The 22,226-nt window shown below is 34.7% G+C and overlaps 1 protein-coding gene across 1 annotated transcript; it reads right to left on the bottom strand.

Annotated features, from left to right (window-relative positions):
* Positions 1–18,561: 18,561 nt before the first annotated feature.
* LOC132039668 (uncharacterized) lies at positions 18,562–20,146 on the bottom strand. The gene is made up of 4 exons (XM_059430167.1): positions 19,870–20,146; positions 19,659–19,746; positions 19,209–19,276; positions 18,562–19,081 (listed from the first exon to the last, which is right to left on the bottom strand). Exons 1-4 carry the CDS (start codon positions 19,951–19,953, stop codon positions 18,884–18,886), a joined length of 438 nt encoding a protein of 145 aa, XP_059286150.1. The 5' UTR covers positions 19,954–20,146; the 3' UTR covers positions 18,562–18,883.
* Positions 20,147–22,226: the final 2,080 nt, after the last annotated feature.

Here is a 22,226-nt window from a genome sequence, read left to right as displayed (position 1 = left end):
ACTGACGGTAATCTATGCACATGTGTAAGGATCCATCTTTCTTTCGGACAACAAGACCGGTACGCCTCAAGGTGAGACACTTGGTCAAATAAATCCCTTGTCAAGAAGATCTTTCAACTGAACTTTTAATTCTTTCAACTCTGCTGGAGCCATTCTATATGGCGGAATAGATATCGGCTTAGTGCCGGGAAGTAGATCGATTCCAAAGTCAATCTCCCTATCGGGAGGGACTCCGGGTAGATCCTCTGGAAAGACTTCTGGAAACTCATTGACAATAGGTACTGATCAGAGAGCTGAAGTCTGGACATTTGCATCCCTGACTCGAACTAGGTGATAAATACATCCCTTGGTAATCATCTTTCTGGCTCTAAGATACGAAAAAAACCTACCCCTAGTTACTACTAAATTATCCTTCCATTCTATAAGTTCGTCGGAAAAATTAAAACTTAATATTTTGGTTCTACAACCCACTGAAGCATTAAATGATTCTAGCCAATCCATGCCCATGATTACGTCAAAGTCTACCATCTCTAATTCTACTAAGTCTGCTATAGTTCTGCGCCGATAGACCATAACCGGACAACCCCATAAATACGTTTAGCTATAACTGACTTTCAACCTGGAGTGGAGACCTCAAAGGGTTCATGAAACTTTTCTTGTTCCATCCCGAATTTCTTAGCAATAAAAGAAGTTAAGTATGATAGGGTAGATCCGGGATCCATGAGAGCATAAACATCATGAGTGAAGACGGTTAGCATGCCTGTGACCACATCTCCACTGGCCTCTGTATCTTATCGACCTGCCAGTGCATACAAATGGTTCTGACCACTGCTCGTATTGCCGGGCTTTACTGCTCCACGTCCCTGCTGGGCCTGATTGTTACGAGAAGCTGTTGAATTTGTGGACTGAGCCACATTGCCTCCGGTACCTTGCCTAGCTGACGGATAATCTCTCTGAATATGGCCCTTCTGGCCACAACCATAGCATACATCCATACCCATACGACACTCACCTGGGTGTCTCTTACCACACTTGCCGTAAACCGGATTAGTATAAGCCTGCTGACCCACACTAGCCTGAGAGTAGGAACCTGCTGGTCTGAAATTCTATTTCTTCTGGTCATTCCTGAACTGTGGGGCTGGGGCACTGGCTGCGGATGGAGCTGGTCCTGCTGACCTGTTCTTAAAGAATTGTCTACCTCCACTCTGATTAAAGTTACCTAAAGACTTGGCCTTCTTGTTGAATTCCCTATCCTTCGCTTCTCGCAAAGGCTTCTTCTTCCTTCGCTCTCGCATTACCTTGCACAAATGCTAATAAATTGGAGATAGTCATCTTGTCATTTTGAGCAGCCGTATTAGCATCCCTGTGTAATTTAGGTTTAAGCCCGAGCACAAACCTTCTAACCACGACTCTCATATCGGGAACCATATGGCGAGCATGTCTGGATAATGACACAAATTTGAGATAATATTTCTAAACAGTCATGTTATTTTGCCTTAACCTTTCGAACTCCATAGCTTTTGCTTTCCTGGTCTCAATTGGCATGAAGTGGTCAATGAAGGCATCAACAAATTCATCCCAAGTAGCGGGAAGTGCATTCTCTCCTCGGGACTGTTCCCAAGTCTCATACCATATGTGAGCCATATCCTGTAACTGATAGGCTCCAAACTCTGCTGCATCTATTTCCATGGCATGCATACCACGGAATACCTTCTGCAACCCATTAATATAATTTTGCGGATCCTCTTCATTCTTAGACCCCGTGAACACTGGAAGCTTCATAGGAAGAAACTCTTGGGTTCTAGAACTGGTTGACCCACCACTAACACCTGAGCTAGGAGTCGTCTCCCGTCGCTGCCCCTGGTTAGCAACGATCTGAGTGAGCAACTGAATAGCTCCTCTAACATCCATGTCTGAAGCATTAGGAGGTGTAGCTGTAGGAGCGGTTGGGGCTGCTGGGCCTGTAGCAGCTGTCTGAGTCTGAACGGTTTCTTCTTGAGTTGCATCAGCGGTAGCCCTCTGGCTAGTAGCTGTATTCATCTTATTGTTCTTTCTTTTCGGAGCCATTTCTGAAATACGTAATTCACACGAGTTAGGAGAATTCCTGAAAGTATTGCACTAACTCATGATCTAGAGTATGAATGAAGTGAGACAATCCTGGATGTCTTGATGGTCAACTATTTATATGTGTTAGGCCCTCACATATATAAAAGTGACCCTACTGGACACGGTTTCATAGACTCCCTAAGACACTTGAACCTAGGCTCTGATACCAAGCTTTGTCACGCCCCGAACCATGGCTTGGGCGTAACAGGGCACTCGGTGCTTGACTGCATGTGACCGGACGAACCACATGGCTTGCTGAATTAACATGGGGCATAAACATGAGTGGAATATAACATGAAACATGATGAGCCTTAACAAAACATGAGAAGTCATAATATACTTAATAAAATACTTGTATAAAAAGTGAATGCAGAAATATCATGAACTAAGCCAAAGATGGCTACACAACTCTGAGTATTGACATAATTGACTGACTAGTCTATGAAACCTCTATCATGAATCTGAAATGTAAAACATACTTGTTGGGACAAGGCCCTCAGCATACCTTAACTTGCTAAACATGACATTAAAATAAATAAGGATAACACCCCGAATAAGATGGAGCTCACCAACAAGCTGATACGAGCAAATCCTACTGAGCAGATGCGGCGTCTTGTAAATCCGTACCTGCATCGTGAAATGCAGGCCTCTAGGTAATAGAAAAGGGACGTCAACACATTGAATGTACTGGTATGTAAAACAACTGAATGAAATAAGCATAGTACATGAAATAACATGATAAGAGACTGAAACTTAAACCTGGTCACGAGCATGAACATGAATACATATGTAAATAACATGTGTAAAAATATCTGTGGAAGAGCATTAGTATAACCGATATGTAACCATCATGTTGACACGTGGCGTTTGATCTCTGCCCGATCAGCTAAGCCCTCTTGTACCTTGCCGGGGTACAAGACATTAACATGACATGAATGGATCCATATCCCTCAATGGGGGAATATATGAAGGAATCGTCCTACAGGGAGGAGCTATCCTTATCCTACGTTGGCATACGTAGTTTCAGGTATAAAACCTTCTCGGTAATCTGTGCAACTCCCAAAAACATAAACATGATATAGTTGGCTGAGAAGCCCATGAATTTCGTAAAAACATGACTTGTAGTATAACATGGATATCTTGTTTCATAATTATGAATAAAGATTATATAATTTATTTGCATGAAAACATGTAGGATATTCATGAAAGTAAGCATAATATTTAATAACTTGCAAGTAGGAACACATGGACTGAAATATATAGGTTTTCATGAATTACGGACGAATTCCCAATAGCCAAAATGGAAGATTAAGAATACAACAACGGATATATATATATATATATATATATATATATATATATATATATATATATATATATATATATATATATATATATATATTTCAAACGTGGTAAATCACGGTGCATGGACTTAGGGTTATCATGAACTTGGCTAAAAACCCTAGTTTAGTGAACTCTTGCATAATCATGGAAGAACGTGGTGTGGGGAAGAACAAAGATGTTTCCACACGCAGATAGAACCCTACATACCTGGTAATGCTCCAAAACTTGTATCAATAATCTGAACTTGAAGAAGTATCCCTAAAGCTTTTTAGTCTTGAATCCTTTAAATGGGTTTTCTTGAAAATCCTAGCTTAGGAATGACGAACTCTCATTAGATCACATGAATACATGTTAGAATTGACTTGGAATGATTGGAATAGGCTTACCTTAGTGTTTTGGATTGATGGAAGAAGAAAACCTTTGTTCTAGGGCTTGGAGAACGTGAAAAGTGGGAAAAGAATTGAACATAATGTATTTATACTTAACTGAGTCGGGGAATTATACAGTCAACTTATACGGTCTGTATAAAGTTATACGATCCGTATAAACTAACCATAGTTAACAACGATTAAAACTCTAGAAACTGGAACTTCCCAAACGAGTTTCACGGACTGAAAATATGGTCCATATAACATTATACGGTTCGTATATCATTATACGGTCCGTATCGAAGCATTTTGAAAACTTGGCAAAAACTGGGATTTTTCCCACCTACTAAACACGGTCTGAAAATACGAGCCATATTATAATATACGGTCCTTATAGATGGTCGGGAAAATGAGATTTTGTTGAACTGCAGCAAATTAAATTCCAACACTTCCCGTCTGATATTCTAAGTCCCAAATCATGAATCATAGCCTAGTTTAAAGGGATGAGGTGTTACAATATCTCGATACTATTGTGGTTGCAGATGTTTTAATTTACGAAGATATCTAAAACTCTCTTTTTCGAGTTATCAGGGTTATCGAGAATCTGTAAGGAAATCTGATTTGTCTTACATCAGTGACCGCTTATTGCTGGAATGCATATCTATGAGAGCTTCATATGGCATATACCTGTTAAGGGGTCGAAACGGTCTGATCCTATTTATTTTAGCCCATCAGTAGTGTATATTTTTTTTAAAACTAATTTGTGAAGATACGAGAGAAGTCCTAGAAAAATTTCTGTGATCGGTGATGTGCAACCTACACTAAATATGCTAGGGAAAAGTCTGTGTTGGTTGTATATCTCCTTAATTACAAGGCTTAGGTTTTTGCTATTCAACAAATTCTTGGCAAGACATATAGCACAGATGTTAAGAGTGAGTTCTCAATGAACTGTTGATGGTTTTCAAGGCGGTGAAGAGGATATGATAATTATATTCACTGTCTGTTACCCAGAGACGCCGCTCAATCTCTTTTACCCTTTCCTCTTTCTCATCGTCATCGCAGACCCATAACAAAAATTGCGCTGGATCTTTTCATTTTTCGTTTATCTCGTCCTCCATACCATGACCGACTATCGGAGCCAAAATGGTGCAATATAAAAGACACCGTTGCACACCTTCGATATCATTCACCTCCAAACCCTGAGATGAATCTTTGTTGAGAACGAAGTTCAAATGTATCCAAATACAACAACAACAACAACAACAACATACCCAGTGAATCCCATAACATGGGGTCTGGGACCAAATGTATCCAAATGTCAGTTCAAAATCAACTCACAAAGCTTCATGCTCCGAAAATATTGTAAGAACTACATGGGAGAATAGCTTTCATCACTTCCGAATTTGGAACCTGTTGTAGCTCAATGAACAACTGCTAATCCACTTTACATTTCTTGGAAAGATTTTTTGAGATTGAATTGTCAGGATGTTATTTTCTATGCTTCAAAATCAAGCTTGACTTCTCACCAATTTCTTTGAAGCTATTTATCAATTTAGTTTATCTTGAAAAAAATATATCCAGTTTTCATTGTAATGACAGTGTATCAGTTCGTTTCCCTTTTAATCTTTAGAGAACAAACATAGCATTGACACGAGTAAGGTACTAATTTGATGAACAAGATACTACATTTAAAAATGTTCCAATATCAGGAAAAATATTATTTTGTGGCCATACTAATAGGTGTTGATAAAAGTATTTATAACAAACAATTAACTACTCTTCCTGCCATTTTATTTTTGGAACAACTGGTATTGTTAGGAAACAATTAATTTATGACAAAAATATTTTTTGTTGCTAAATCTAATACTAATATATAAGTGGGGATAAGCACAGACCTCAAGGTCAACATTGCACAAATATTTGTTTTCTAAAATGAAATACCAAAATTATAGATTATTTGGAACTAAGGAATAGTTATTGTTGTTGTACATATTGAGAGATCACATGAAATATGCATGAATAGTACAATCTGTGTGTAAAGATATTTAAAATGGTACGAAAATCATTGTTAAAAAGGAATGTTTATTACTAAACTACAGTAACGTTAAACAAAATTGGAAGCATGAACTAATTTTTTTTCCACATCTCTGAGGAATTCAACTTTTGCCTCTAGAGGATGTTCATGCACCGTTTCCTTAACCATTAAACGAGCAGGCTCCGGAGGCATTAATATCGCACAGTAGAAATAAAATCTGGACAGCATTAGTAGCTTGGAGACAGGATATCTGACAATGCCCCATTTATGGTGAATAATCATGATTTGACTCGTTTTTTCTCTAAAACCATCATCCTGGGGATATTCCTCCAATTGGAAATGAAGCTTTTGGTCATAAGGTTAATATCAAATGGAGATCAATCATTCCACTTGATTTGTTCCTCGAATCACAAGATTTGGTCGCTTATAATTAACCATTAAGTTTTCTTAAATTAAAAAAGAACATAGTTTAATCAACTTGATGTGCGTGACCAAACCGTCTATTATGTCGAAGCAGTCATGCGTCGTGAACATGATATGAAATTAATCGGCAAATTGGGTATACACAACATTCCTAAATTGAATTTCGGTTCCTATTGTACTCCTACGCGTATTGCCGTAATCAAACGCCGCAACCGAGGTCTTCTAACTAAAGTGGTCAAGAAGGCTAGGATTGATTTTACTGCTCTTAGAAACACCGCCTATTATAAACAGTATAAAGATTTTGTGTAGACTTCCATCGACAACCTAATCAGACATCGAAGTGAAATTGATTTAATAAGATTCGACCTACCCTTCCTTAATGACCTCAGGTTGAGCGAAGGTGAACATATTGACGCCCTCCTTACCATTCACCAAACACGACATATGTTGGCATTCCGCATCAACCCAACTTGGAAATCCATCGATGCGCAGAAAAGCTACTTATATGAACTTGTTGGTGGTAAAATTTCTCAATCAAGGGAGAAATCATATGGCGTGAATATAGCTTTTTCCATCGAGCATGTCACTTCAGAAATGTGCATTCCAAGAGGGAGTTCTTCGCCGAGGTTAAAAAAAGACACATGAAATTGAGTTGAATGAAATCGTTAAGGTATCGTTCCATGTCTACAAAGGCTATGTCGAAGACGCGTCGAAGTCTGCTCAAGTGGAAGATAACATATTGCAGTTACGGTATTTTGCTTTGCCCGAAGCAATTCGGACCGCATTTGTACCACACATGAGAGTTCATGCCAAGTTTGACCAGTATCTGAGTGATTTGCAACTTTCCTTTAGCCACTACCTGGAAAAGTTTCAAGCTTTGGATGCTCGGCAATACTCCGGAGCTAGTGTAATCCACGCAGTCTAGAGATATTTACTTTTAGTATTTTATTGTAGTTTTTGTTTTTTGTTTTTTTTTTGTGAACCAGTTGTAATTAAAAAAAAAATTACTTTTGCCTCTAGAAATGAAGAATATTCTTTATATTTGTCTGAATATAACACGTTGTGACAAATATAATCGAACATTGAGAATTACTTGTCTCAAGATAGGAAAATCAAAGAACATATAAATTGTTATTAAATTCTTAAATACTCTCATATTATTTATTTAAACATATTACTAATATTTAATTGTGAAAATTTATTTCGCTATGCTCATAAATAAATAAGAACTTTAAGGGTTAAGTTTACAAATGGCCTCCATAATTGGGTGGTCTTCATATTTTGGCCTGCTTAACAAAAATTTTAAAAAATAATCCTCGCTTCATAAAATTAGCCAGGCTAAGCTTTTGTTGTTAATTGGGCATAACTTGTGGACATGATTAATTTTGCCTATAAGGGAGCAGTTCAGGATATTCCAAGACAGAGAACCTGCTCAATTGAGGAACGTGCAATAATTTTTTTGCCGCTTGCCAAAAGTACTTTCACAACAATATCTAATATATGGCAACAACATTTTTTTGTTAATACCTTCACTAAAAAGCTGAAAATTCAGGTAGCCAACCAACTGAGATCCCCCACATTTTTTTATGTTGATCGTTTTCAAGGCGGTGAAGAGGATATAATAATTATATCCATTGTTCGCTACCAAAAATAGAGGCACTGCTCAGTCTCCTTTCCCCTTCTCATCGTCACCGCAGAACCACAGCGAGAATCTCGCTAGTTCTTTTCCTCTTCCGCTCATATCCTCCTCCACGCCATGACAATTGTTAGAGCCAAAACGGTGCATAATCAAAGACATCATCGCACGGCTTCGATCCTACTAGCCTGAGATGAATCTTTGATGAGAACAAAGTCCAAATGTCAGTTCAAAATAAATCTTTAAACGGAAAAGGGCCAAAAAGATGGTAAGAACTACATGGGAGAATAGTTCTCATCTCTTTTGAATTTGGAACCTGTTGGAGCTCACTGAACAACTCATTATCCACATTGGACTTCCTTGGAAAGATTTTTGGAGATTGAATTATTAGGATGTTATTTTTCTATGCCTCAAGGTACTAATTTGCTGAACAAGATACTACATTTCAAAATGTTCCAATATCAAGAAAAATATAATTTTATGGCCATAATAATAGTTGTTGCTAAAACTCTTCATAACAAACAATTAGCAACATCAGTGACCGTTTACTGTTGGAATGCATAGCTACGAGAGCTTCATATGGCATATACCTGTTAAGGGGTCGAACAAGTCCGATCCTATTTATTTTAGGCCATCAGTAGTGTATATTTAAATTTTAAAAAAAAAAAAAAACTAATTTGTGAAGATACAAGAGAAGTCCTAAAAACATTTTTGTGATTAGTGATTTGCAAAATACACTAAATATGCTAGGGAAAAGTTTTTGTTGGTTGTATATCTCCTTCTTTACATTGCTTAAGTTTTTGCTATTTAACAAATTCTTGGCAAGACATATAGCACGGATGTCAATCATGACTCCTCAGTGAACTTTGATGGTTTTCAAGGTAGTGAAAAGGATGTGATAATTATATCCACTGTTAGCTACCAAAAATAGAGACACCGCTCAGTCTCCTTTCCCCTTTCCCCTATCTCATCGTCACCGCAGAACCACGCGAGAATCTCGCTGGTTTTTTTCCTGTTGATTACATCTGCCAAAAGAATTCCATATGGGTGTATTAATGAGTAACTCAGAGACATTACTGTGAAGTCCCTTTTTCTGTTGGATTCGCCTCTGATTCCAGACACATTATGAAGTATATAATTGATTATTTCTTTTTGAAACTATAAGAAGAGTGGAGAAGTAACGTTGACGACTTTTCTTTCCGTTGTAGTTTATAGGCAAAGAATCGCGCAATTTTCAGTATTTGAACTAAATTGGGCTCCATCACTATGCATGATGAAGAATTGTTGAGATAAGATCGGGACAAATTTGAGCAACGGTAGATTTATAAAAAAAAAAAAACTATCAAAGAATTAAAAAAGCAAAAAAACTCGGTTAAAAGGCAAGTTCGATTTGTCCCAGTTAATTTGAAGTTGTCAAGCCATTATAGCTTTTTGAACTTGCATAATAAATTTCCCAAATGACTATTAATAGCAAAAAAAGTTTAATCTAAATTAGCTCGTTCAGATATATACATAATCTGAACACCATGTATACAAGAGATGTACATAAAATACAAGAATAGATAGCTGACAACACTCATCCATGAAAATATATATCCGTAAGCTTAGCAATTGAAGCTTTTTTATGGGCATAAGTTTGAAAATCTAGTGTCACTAACACCGGAATCTTATGGTTAGGACCAGAGCCACAAGCAGGGAAAATAAATAAGCTCCAGATGGCTCCAGGATGCACTATATATATATATATATATATATATATATATATATATATATATATATATATATATTCTCTATTACCTTGTCTTTCACAGTTTTATTTCTTTCTTGTTCAAGTGCAAATGAATCTGAAAGCTAAAGAGTGTTATTCTTTACAAAAATTAGCCCATTCCTCATACATCTATATTTTGAATGTCCCTTACTTTCATTTAAGTAGATCATTCTATATTGCCCACTATAGTTGGTACATAAAATGACTAAATTCTGTCAACTATACTGCATAATAAAGTTTCATGAACAAACACATTGAATCCCAGAATATAAGGTGGCCAATCACAAACGCTACTTTCTGCCAAAAGGATACTCCAGCTCATTTAATTTTTCGATATAGAGGAGTTAGCACACGTCACACAAATTCAACCATACAGATGTAAGATGTTTTGACCTATAGATATTTCTTATACTAGGCTGCTTTGGTCGTTTAAGACAAGTACAGTGAATCTAATATTCATAGTGTGTATTACTCTACCAGTAGAGTGTCTAAGTAACATAGTTTATAGTGCAATTATTGTTCAAATTACAGCTATATAAATACATGTTCAATGTAATTGATGAAGCTTTTGTCCGTAAACTTGTTTCCATCCAAGTCAGTAACATGGAAAATGTAGATTAAAATAAATTGAGTGAATAAATAAAATTCAAAGACTCCATCAAAAGGTGGCTTACCATAAAGTGGGTGGCATTTGAACTTTCAAACCGGCATTGTTGATCATGATACTGCATTAGAAGAGATGAAGGCTAAAAGAGAATAGTGTTTCAAGAAAAAGCGGGAATTTCAAGAGATGCTTGATTGCTAAAATTAATAAAATCAAGGCGGAAATGTGATTATATCAAACTACAGCAAAAAGATTAAAGAATCGTGCAACTTACTAAAAGGAAAATTTGAGGATTAGGAGCAGGGCGTGTGCTATATCAAGGCAATGTCCTCCAAAAACAGAAATGATATTTGTTTGTTTCCCACGAGTCTATAAATATTTTCTGCATTTTACATTAAAAAGACAAGCTACGCCACTACAAGTAAGCCATCATAGTAGATATACAGACAAACTCCACAATCGTTCAACCTTTCAATACTTCGATTTTAAAAGAAGTCACAACTTATTCAAATTGAACAAACACATTTTTGTCTTCTTCTGCCTTATAGATGGTCTGAGAACTGAGAGAACCTTGTCCAATACATCACATGTTTCAGGTCAAATAAAACTTAAATCTCAAATTAATCAACAAATTTCACATTTAACTGTGCACAATAAATGCATGATATATACGAAAGATAAACCAAGCATGAAAGCCAACCTGTAAATTTGAAAAAGAGAATCATGAAAGAAAACCTAAAATTGTGGAAAAGGGAAAAAGGGAATTTACCTTGGGCAAGGGAGAGATGGAAGAGGATGAAGCAGCTGGCAGGGGATGTGTTGTAATGGATGAGGAAGAGGCAGTGAAGCGTGTTTATTCTGTTTGAGAAGAGGTAGAGAAGCGGTGTATATTTGAGTTATCGAAGCGGCATTTTTTATTTACGTAAACTCTTTTTGTTTTACAGAAATTTGCCAAAATATTATGGTAAAAGATAAATGTAATTCCTGATTTCTTATTGCGCCACGTCAACGGGCCTTTGTCATACTTTTATATAGATATATAGATTTAATTTATCTTGAAAAAAAATATCCACTTTTCACTGTAATGACAGTGTATTAGTTGGTTTCCATTTTAATCTTCAAAGAGCAAACATAGCATTGACACGAGAAAGATACTAATTTGCTTGATACTACATTTCAAAATGTTCCAATACCAAGAAAAATATAATTTCATGGCCATTTTAATAGTTGTTGCTAAAAATCTTCAATACAAACATTAACTACTCTTCCTGCCATTTTTTTTTTTGGCAACTGATATTGTTAGGAAGAAATTAATCTATGACAACAGTTATTTGTGTTGCTAAATATTTTCATATGCCACAATGGTATAAACTTTCATCCACAAAATATAACTTATGGCAATAATTTATGTTGTTGCGGTAAGCTAACTTTTGGCAACAACATTTTTTGTTGTTGCAAAAATTTTTGCATCGCAGTTATTGCAACGATGTGCAATAATTTTTTTGTCATTGCTAAAAGTGCTTTCGCAACAATATCTAATATATGGCAAAAATATTTTTTGTTAGTGAGGAATCGAACCTTCATTAACACGATGAAAGTTCAGGTAATCAACTAATTGAGCTACTAAGGATCCTCCATATTTTTTGTTGGCATATGCCTTCTTTATTGTAGTGATAATTTGGTTGTTAAATTTTACAGTAGTGTTTGTTGAATAATGTTGTTAATGTAATTTAATAGATTCTCATATTAATGAAATCTTTGGTTTTATTATCATTTTTGTCTGTTTATGATTGTGCATGCCAAAAAGTTCCAACAGTGTGCATCTGAAGATTCTTATTTCATTTGTTAATTTCTTTTATTTTTGTGATTGGAAGTAGTAGTTGATATACTTATTTTTGCTATTGTTAGGCCTTTTCTCTTTACAAGTTTAAGAATTATTTTTAAAATTCAAATTTATAAGTATGACTGTTTTGAAATGGAGAAGATTGAGTTGGATTTAACAGAATATAGAATAAAGAACAAGGAAAAATGTCTAAAAATACACCCCAATCTTTGCCCGAATTTGTTGTAACACATCTAGCCTTAACGGGGGTCCTATTACCCCTCTGGGTATATTTTTAAGGAATTTCTTTGGCATTTATCGAGTGAGCTGGATAACAATTCAAACATGTGCTAAACAAAATGCCAAAAACAAAGGAGTCCAGTAATTTTCAAGTCATTTCACTCTTCAAACAAAACAAAAAATTAAAATTCTCTCCTACACTCTTAATATTTTTCATGGAGAAAGCAATTGATTCTCTTGGAATTTGATCTTGTGAATCACTATATTCTTTCATAATCAAGTCTTGGCTTATGTCGCGTTGGATTTTGGTTTGATTTTTCCAGATAAATACCAAAGAAATGCTTTAAAAATATATTTAGGGGGATAATAGGACCACCGTAAAGGTTAGGTGTGTTACGACAAATCGGGGCAAAGGTTGGGGTGTATTTTAGACATTTTCCCAAAGAAAAATAATAATTTGTATATAAAATAGTCCCAAGGTTTTGAGAATTTTCCTGGACATTTTCTTGCAAATTTACTGGGGATGTTTTGCGGAATATTTCTTGCGGATTACTCCCATAAAATTCATTTTGATCAAATTGACAAAATTTCCGAGGAATTTATTTATGGATTTTCTTGCGGATTTCCCCATGAAAATTCCTTTTTTTAATTAAAAATTGTTCAAAAAATTCGCACGTAAACTATTTGGGGATTTAGGCAAGTAACTTACCTACGAATTTGAAAATCCGTAGCTAATAATTACCAAGGAAGGTTTTTCCTTTGAATTGTTTTGCATAAAATTTGCGGGTAACAAGTTTCTAGCATATTTTTCCCTAAAATCAACAGAAATATTCTTGTGTAATATGTACTTTTCTAGTAGTCGAGCACCAGTTATTTATGGGGGTTTATAGGGGGGTATTCATAGTGAGGAAGATTATCCTTATATGGCTCAATATTATTGCGGTTGCAAATTTACTAATTTACGAAGATAGCCAAAACTCTTTTTTTTCGAGTTATCAGGTTATTGAAAATCCGAAAGAAAATCTGACTTGTCTTACATCAATGACCACTTACTGTTGGAATGCATATCTATGAGAGCTTCATATGGCATATACATGTTAAGGGGTTGAACTGGACTGATCCTATTTATTTTTGCACATCTGTGGTGTATTTTTTGAAAAACTAATTTGTGAAGATACAAGAAAAGTCCTAAATCAAATATTTGTACATATTTAATAATTTTTTAACACAAATACACTGTTAGAGCAAAAATTATGGAAGTCAATATAACCCCTATCAGGGCTTCTAGCTCCGCTCTTACTCGAGACAATATTCTGGACTTTGAACTTATAAAAGTGATACTTCATGATGGTCTTACCGTGTTTTAGCTAAAGATATTATAGCTACATTTTATTTTTATCTTAAAAATATCTATTTTTCTCTTAAAAATATCTATTTTTCATTATTTTATAAAAACTGACTATTTTTCAATTACACAACTCAAAAAGTGGCCAATCCGGCTATTTTCACAAAATTTTAGCCAGTAGAAAGTTGTTGAAGTGTGATTCAAAACTCTAATGAGTAGGACTGAGTAAATAGGGATATGGGTAGTTTGGTAGAACTAAGTTAAGTAGTTTTCTATATTTAATCAAATTTAATTAGTGTTGTTGATGAAGTGTCGTAGTGGGTTATAGGGTCTATATTTTAGGAGTATTTGTTTATCTCTTAGCCTATATATTATGTGGGCATATCTTGTAATCAATATACACGTTAACCAAAAATTTTAAAAAAAAGGTTCAACAACTTTATTTCTTTTTCTCATTTTTGTAAGTCTTCTTTTGCTCTCTGTCCAACAATTTTGGTATCAGAGCAGCAGCAAGAGCGAATTCCTCATCTAGCTTGCTCTTGTCAGTCAAGCTCTCAAAACGGATCTTGTCTAGAGCCTTTTTCTTGTCACCAGTAGCACAGTTTAGGAGGTCCTCTGTTTCCTTTCTGCTCAAGAAACCAACTAAGACTGCCTTTGTTTTTAATTTTTTTTTCCTTCATCGAAAATGAAATTACGAATCCCTTTCGCGGCTGCTTGAGATACTTCAAGAAATAATATACCACTGAAAGTGGTAAAGCCTATTATCACATTCTTTTGTACCCTAGACCCAAAAGATATTTTCGAAGACTGATCTATATTTTCCCATTGTTTCATCAAATCATTCCATGGAGTGGGTCTCGGAGTGACAGTGGCGTCGGAAAAATGGTATTTTTGGATATGATTTGGGCGGCGAACAAGGTCTCCCAACGGCCAAACAATTTTCTTGAGAATATGCTTGTATTTTAGTTTTGTTCTAGTCGAGAGAGATTTGCAACAAAAAGTTTGTTTCTGCTACCAAGGAAGGTCTCAAGCTTGATGAGAGTAAAGATAAGAAGAAAAGGCAGGAAGAATTAAAGGCAAAGTTCGAGGGACTGTGCAAGGTCATGAAGAGTCTTTAGATGAGATTATTCCATTAAGAAGATAAACAAGGCCTAAAAAGCCAAATCCCAAGTATGTTAATAATATTTCTGCGACTTGTCAATTTACTCTTGTTGTTTTAGATCCCACAAATTATGAAGAAGCAGCTGAAAATGAAGAATGGCAGAAGGCGATGGTGGAAGAAATGAAATCCCTCGAAAAGAATGGAACATGGGAAATGATGGAGTTACCAAACGGAAAAAATGCAATTGGCTTGAAGTGGGTATTCAAGACAAAGTTGTTGCAGATGGCAGCCTACAAAAGCACAAAGCTTGGATAGCTCGGTTTTAAGGAAACATTTTCTCCGATAGCGCCACAATATGGTGTTGATTTTAAGGAAACATTTTCTCTGATAGCTCGGTTTGAAATAGTGAGGCTGGTTCTAGCATTGGATGCACAGTTGCAATGGCTAATTTATCAGTTTGATGTCAAGTCGGCATTCCTTAATGGAGACTTACAAGAAGACGTCTATGTAGCACAACCTGAAGGTTTCATAAAAAAAAAGGCAATGAAACAAAGGTGTACAAGCTGAAAAAGGCGTTGTATGGCTTGAAGCAAGCCCCTCGAGTGTGGTACAATAAGATTGACAGTTACTTTCCGAAAAAAGGATACATGAGAAGTGAGAATGAACCCACGTTATATGTGAAGAAGGAAGGTGGTGATTTCATCATTGTTTGCCTTTATGTTGATGATATCAGTTACACTAGTTCTTCTAATTTTCTTCTAGATGAATTTAAATCTCAAATGATGAATGAATTTGAGATGTCGGATATGGGTTTATTGCATTATTTTCTTGGCCTTGAAGTCCATCAAACCGAAGATGGAATATTTCTTTCACATATGCAAGAGATCTTCTCAATAAATTTGGCTTGCTTAATTGAAAGCTTGCGGCTACACCAATGAATATCAATGAAAAATTGTTGCAGGTAAATGACGAAGAGTTGACAGATCCAAGAAGGTTTAGAAGCTTGGTTGGAGGTCTAATATATTTGACGCGTACGAGACCCAATATTGCATTTTCTGTTGGTGTTATTTCCAGGTTTATGTAACAACCTTCAAAGACTCATTATAGAATAGCAAAGAGAGTTTTGCAGTACATTGTTGGAACTTTAGGCTTTGGTACTTGGTACTCAAATACCTCTAATTTCATATTGTGCGGGTACACAAATAGTGACTGGGAAAGTTCGTTGGACGATAGACGAAGTGTTTCAACAAATGTTTTCACTCTCGGCTCAAGTGTGGTGACTTGGAGTTCAAAGAAGCGACCTACAACAATATTGTAGACCTCAGAAGCTAAGTATGTGGCAGCAACCTCAGCAGCGTGTCAAGCCTTATGGCTAAGGAAAGTGTTAAAAGATCTTCAACAAGAGCAGAAGGGAGCAACGGAGATATTTTATGACAATAAAGCAACTATCTCCATGGCAAAGAACCCAACATTTCAAAGCAGGACAAAGCATATTGATATTCGTTATCATTTTATCCATGCTTTGATAGCAAAAGAGGAGATATCGTTGGAATATTGCAACACACACGAGCAGCTGGTTGATGTATTGACGAAGGCTTTATCAAAGGAGAAATTCTGCTATTTCAGAGGAGTGTTTGGTGTCTGCATTTTTGAATCAAGAGGGAATGTTGAAGTGTGATTCAAAACTCTACTGAGTAGGACCGAGTAAATAGGGATATAGGTAGTTTGGTGTAACTAATCTTTAGGTTTCTGTTAAGTAGTTTCCTATATTTACTCAAGTTTAATTAGTGTTTCTGATGAAGTGTCGTAGTTGGTTATAGGGCCTATATTTTAGGAGTATTTGTTTATCTCTTTACCTATATATTATGTGGGTATATCTTGTAATCAGTATTTACGTTAACCAAAAAAAAAAAAAGTTCAGCAGCTAGCTTTCTTTCTTTCTTTCTTTTTCTCAGTTCTGTAAGTCTTCCTTTGCTCTCCGTCCAACAAAAGTCGCAATCACCTTAATTACACATTTTGCAATTTTGTGTTCCAAAATCCGAGTATATCTTCCAATCTTTTGGGCCCAACTATTTGACCTAACAAACAAAAAAAAAATAGTGGCCCACATGTCAGGCATTCCACTCTACTCACGTTACTGCATTTAATTGAGAGACACATTTTGGTCTTAGTCCAAACCACTCTTTTGGGCCCAAAAAGCATCATCAGATAATGCAAAGATCCAGATACCTACTTCATTCATACCATTTGCTTCCAGCTTTAAATGTGTATCCATATTGTACTTTTGCCATCATTACTTTCCAATTTTAATTAAGTACAACAAACTTTTCTACACTATCACATAAACGTGACCTTAAATCACAAATAACTATTTATAATTAATCTAATTTGGTAACATAACAAATACAATAAATAACTTACCATAAGTAGTTAAAATTTACATAATTACAGTTTGTATTCAATGGAAAAATAAAATATTGGAGCACCTAACAACACATCTTTACATATCAAGAACTTTGAGATTGCCCTGCTTCTCCTTTCAGCTTAGAATGCCTAATGCGTATAATTTAATGCTAGAAGCTAACTGCCATAAGCTCACCCCTCGAGTCTAGCTTCAAGCGCAGGAGGCCAAATGCCAGACATCCCGAGTGAGGAGATTTGTCTGTTTTTGGTACTTCATTAAGATCTTCTAAAATAAAAAGCACCGCTTAAGTTTTTTTTAACTTTAAAAAAAAAAAAAAAGACGTTTACGTATATATCTCTGTATATAAATTAGATAAAAGAAAAAGAAAAATGAGATGTGATTTCCAATCCTTGGAGGGTGCTTCATTGTCCTTCCGCCTTCGCTACCATTTTCTCTACTTTGTTGGACGTGGAATTTAGTCTACCTTTTGATGAAGAAGGAAATGTGAATTTTCGAGTTTCAAACTTTCAATTATTCCTCACTAATATTTTCAAGACTCAAGATCTCTAATTCTCCATCTCTTTAATTCATTGTCACGTAAAGCTTTTTTGTTTTCTTTCCTTTTAATATACTGAGTTCATCTATATACACCAGCTCCATAATTTCCAGTTATATATAACTCTTGATCCTGATTTTCGAGTGTAATAAAGTTAATTGATTGCTTATAGATAAAAAAATCTCCTAATTTTTTTTTCTGTAGGTACGTCCATTAGGGTGAGAATAGAGTTTCTTTTTCATTTCCAGAATGGTTGGCAAGAATTATAACTTACGATGCAGTTGATTCAAACATATACGCCAAGACCGTTGTGTGAGTAATTAGATCATGCCTATGGTCTTGCTCCGCTTTATACTGATTAAGAGAGTGTGATTGTATGTTTGAGAGCCTGTTTGGATTGGCTTATTTTAGGTGTTTTTAAGCCAAAATGAATTTTAAGCACTTTTGTAGTGTTTGGTAAAATAAAAAAGTGTTTTTAAGCCATGACAACAAAAATAAGCCAAATCATAAGCTACAATTACTAACTTATGGTTTTCGGCTTATAAGTCAAAAGCAATAAGCCCATCCAAACGGGCTCGACTCATCAACAATTTTTTGCGCGGGACTTCTTTTGGGGTGGTCTTTAAATTTTGTTATACAACTAGTATGCCGAGCTTTAATTTTTGCCCTTCAAATTATTATGCTCAAGCAAAAATTAAAAAAAAAATGTTGGAGACAAAATCGGACCGGCATACTTTTGTAGCAGGATCTCATATATATTACACCCGCAGCATGCATAGTAATATAGAATAAAGTTTGCTCAAGATAATTAGTTGTAAGATGGTAGAATATTTTTAATAATTGGCACTTCGCGGCTATAATATATTTTATAGGTTACAAAGGCTACTTAATTAGCCATACATGAAAGTAATTATGACTCAATCATCAACTAATAATATATAAGTAACCACAATATTTTATGTACAAAATCTTCTTAATCCTAAAAGAAGGGCATCATTTCTGAATGCTGTCTCCACTACTCTTTGATCCCTTTTTTCTAAGGGTTCTTTCTAATTTAAGTGCTACATAATATTTTCTTTGTTTTTTTTCAACTACAAATATTTTCCAATAACTTCTTCATATCATATATCTTAGTTGTGAATTGGAGGTTTTCTCTTTGCCGGAGAATAATCCATTCCGGCCAAGTCTAGCACGTCGGGATAGTGCTCGGAGGACGTTTTCTGGTGACCGGTTTCCGGTGACGAATTGACTGAGAAATTTTCACAACTTGATTGGCCTTTCAATATGGTGTTGTCATGGTGAGCTTTATTTCCTTCATTCTTGATATTCTGTAAATATATGTAAAATTAACCATGTAAGTAATTATATGAAAACTTGAAATCTATTTTTTTTTTCTTTTTGAGATTCTTTTTGTATTGATACTTGTTTTTTTTTTTTCCATGAAAATTAACCTACCTTTGTTGAAGTTGTGGTAATTGGACTAGTAGTAGAAGTTGTTTTTGTCATAAGTTTCCTATTTCTTCCTGCAAACAGTACAAGAACAACTTGAATAAACAAAAAAAAAAATGAGAAATATAAAGTTGAGTACTACACATTTTGATGATGCAAATTCCATTAATATTACTAAGGCAAAATAATTCATCATCAACAAGTTAAAAATGTCAGAGAGAGCTACATGGGATTTCAATCTTTTTTTTGAAATCCCACTAATAATCAAGATTTTCAAGAAATACTAGAAATGGGAAAATGTGGATAGCTAGTAAAAGAAAGAGAGTAACTAAACTAGTAATTAAGTTCAATGGTGTCTAGGCCTATGTGTTCTAGGTCCATAATAGTCTTCATGGATACTTGGTAACCAATGGTGATTTTTTTTGGCTACTTTAGAAAGTCTTCTCTTCATTATACCTGAAGATGATGATGAGCAATGGCCATCTTTGCAAATACTCACTTCCCCAGAACCTCCATCATCACTTCTTTCTTTCAGAGCATTTTCCTGCTTAAAATAAACCATTATTAAGCTTTTAGCACTTTGAATTTCAAAATAGAGAAACAAACTAAACCATACTTAGATCATGATGAGTACTTAAAAAGTTGAATATAAGTAGATAATTCTCACCTTTAACATGGGAATATCCCTAGCTTGTGCTTCATGGACTAAAGTGGATAAAAGCAAAAGAAGAAGTAGAAGAACTTGCTTCATTATCTCAAGAAAATAGGCTTAAAAGCCAAAGAGATTTATAGACTTGCTGTAAGAGAATGAACAAAAAGAACTTTGGACACAATTGGAATTTTCTAAAAGTGAGGATAGAAGAATAAGCTACTTTCTTTTTGTTTCTTCTTCCACTTTCAAGAAGAGTGTAAGATATGAATGGCAGGTGATATACAAAAGATGGATGCTTGGTTTAGTATATATATACACAAACATATAAAGAAAAGGTCTAGCAACCCATCTAGGGACCACAAATGTTTTTTTTTGGGACATGGGATTAAATTGATACTTTGAATTTTACTATGTTTTGTTTCTTTAGTGAAATGTGGGCACTAAGAATGAATAAGAGGGTCTTGATAAAGCTTAACATGCTTTTGAGGTCATTGTTATGAGGGGACAAGACTGTCTTCATGTAAAGGGAGTCTACATTTTCTTGAAAATATTGCATAAGAGTAAACTCCCATAAGAAACAATATCCTACTAGCAAGTAGACACTTTGGAAATGGAAGAAAGTGCAAAAAGTAATCTTTTTTTTTTTTAAAGTATATGTCCATAACTATACCCACATTTTCAAGGGTAGGTTGTCTCGAGCTTGCTGGCTTGGTTACCCAAAGTCTAAGAGAACTTAAAACTCCTTCCAGTAAATACCGCTACTTAGGCGTTTGGACATGACTTGATTAAAATTTGGAGAAAAAAAAAATATTTGGAATGAAATCAGAAAAGGGTAGAATTAATTTGAAACTGTGTTTGGACATAAAAATAAAGTAAGTTCTGTGAATGAAAACCTGAAAAATAAAAATCAATGTTTCAAACTTCAAATTCTATAATTCAATATTGAAATTGAAACAATGGGGCAATTTGATAAACAATAATTATTTGATGATCTCCCTATATTTTTTTAAATTCATCGAACCGAAATCTGTGGCCAAACTGAAATATACATTCATCCTGATGTTTTTCCATTTCTTTAGTGTGTGTGTATATATACTTCCACTTCTAATTAATATTTTCTCGTTTCGTTTTATATGGATTTTTTTCTTTTTATTTAATATAAAAAAGATTGTTATTTTCATGTATTTGAAAAGTCTTTGTGACATTCTCATTTTTATCCTGAATAACATATACATATTGTAAAAAATGATAAGACATACTTAAAATTATACTACTAAGAATTAAAGGCAACTTTGTTATGTTTCACATATTTAACGTTTCAAATTAAAAGTCCTTTTTTTTTGTTATAACATTGCATTCAATCATACAGCATCATATGCAATGATACATAGGGTGAAGGACTGATTAGAGCAAACTGTTTTATTGTCTCTCATATATAGTGAAGACTAGACTAAGTTTGAGTCATAAGTTTATTAATATTGGAAAGAGGACTATTTTATTGGACCACAAAATGAAATAAAAATAAAAGAGCTAGTAGCTACCTTCAGTCACATTATATTCATTAATGATAGCACTGGTTTCGACAATCTTTCAATTGTCTAATTGATGTGCCAAGACTAAGAGGAAGACCAGCCAGTGATGGATCATCTGCTTAGACATTAAATTAGATAACTCGTATCAGTAAGAAAGCATTCTTGTTTTTGGCCTTTCAGTACTTTGCCAATTTTCATGACTAATGATCAGATCATACATCATGCATATATTAAATATTTTTTCCGTCTCAAAATAAGTTTCATCTTAGCAAAAAAAGTTGTCCTAAAATAAATGTCATCTTAGAAATTCAAGACAAAAATTGGCAAGTGTTTTCAACTATATCCTTAGCATTAGAGAAATAGTCCTTTTTAATATTGCTCAATTCTAAAAAATATCTAATAAATAGGAATAGCTTAAGAAACTTCACATTGTATTTATTAATTTTTTAATGTTATTGATTTTACTAAGATGACACTTATTTCGAGATATATAATTCATTATTTTATGTGTGACCTGCAAAGAAAGGAACATATCAAGTGGACATCCTATATATGAAATTAAGGAATTGGACAAACCTGCATCTTTATGCAAATATCCTTCACTTCTTTCTTTCTTGCTTGCTTGCATTAATTAATCTTCATCAAACTGTCATAAATTATCTGTCCTTGAATGATTTCAAACATATCAATAATACACTTATATATCGTTTTGAATTTTTTTTTTGTGATTTTATTTTAAATTTACCTCCCATTTTGGAGTATCTATAGTGTTTTCATACTTCTCTCCAGCTTGACTCGAGCGTGGGTGGAGGTGCTTTATCAACTGAGCAACCCTCACTT

This window comes from Lycium ferocissimum, chromosome 12, assembly GCF_029784015.1.
Source record: "Lycium ferocissimum isolate CSIRO_LF1 chromosome 12, AGI_CSIRO_Lferr_CH_V1, whole genome shotgun sequence".
In the NCBI taxonomy this organism is placed as follows: domain Eukaryota; kingdom Viridiplantae; phylum Streptophyta; class Magnoliopsida; order Solanales; family Solanaceae; genus Lycium; species Lycium ferocissimum.
The sequence above is the reverse complement of the archived record's forward strand: the minus strand, read 5'-3'. Positions and strand labels throughout refer to the sequence as shown.

Coding starts and splice junctions, on each gene's coding strand:
- LOC132039668 (XM_059430167.1), bottom strand. CDS start 19,953: ATGAAGCAAGTTCTTCTACTTCTTCTTTTGCTTTTATCCACTTTAGTC. Junction 19,747..19,869: donor GGGATATTCCCATGTTAAAG/GTGAGAATTATC, acceptor TATTTTAAGCAG/GAAAATGCTCTGAAAGAAAG. Junction 19,082..19,208: donor TTACCACAACTTCAACAAAG/GTAGGTTAATTT, acceptor ATATATTTACAG/AATATCAAGAATGAAGGAAA.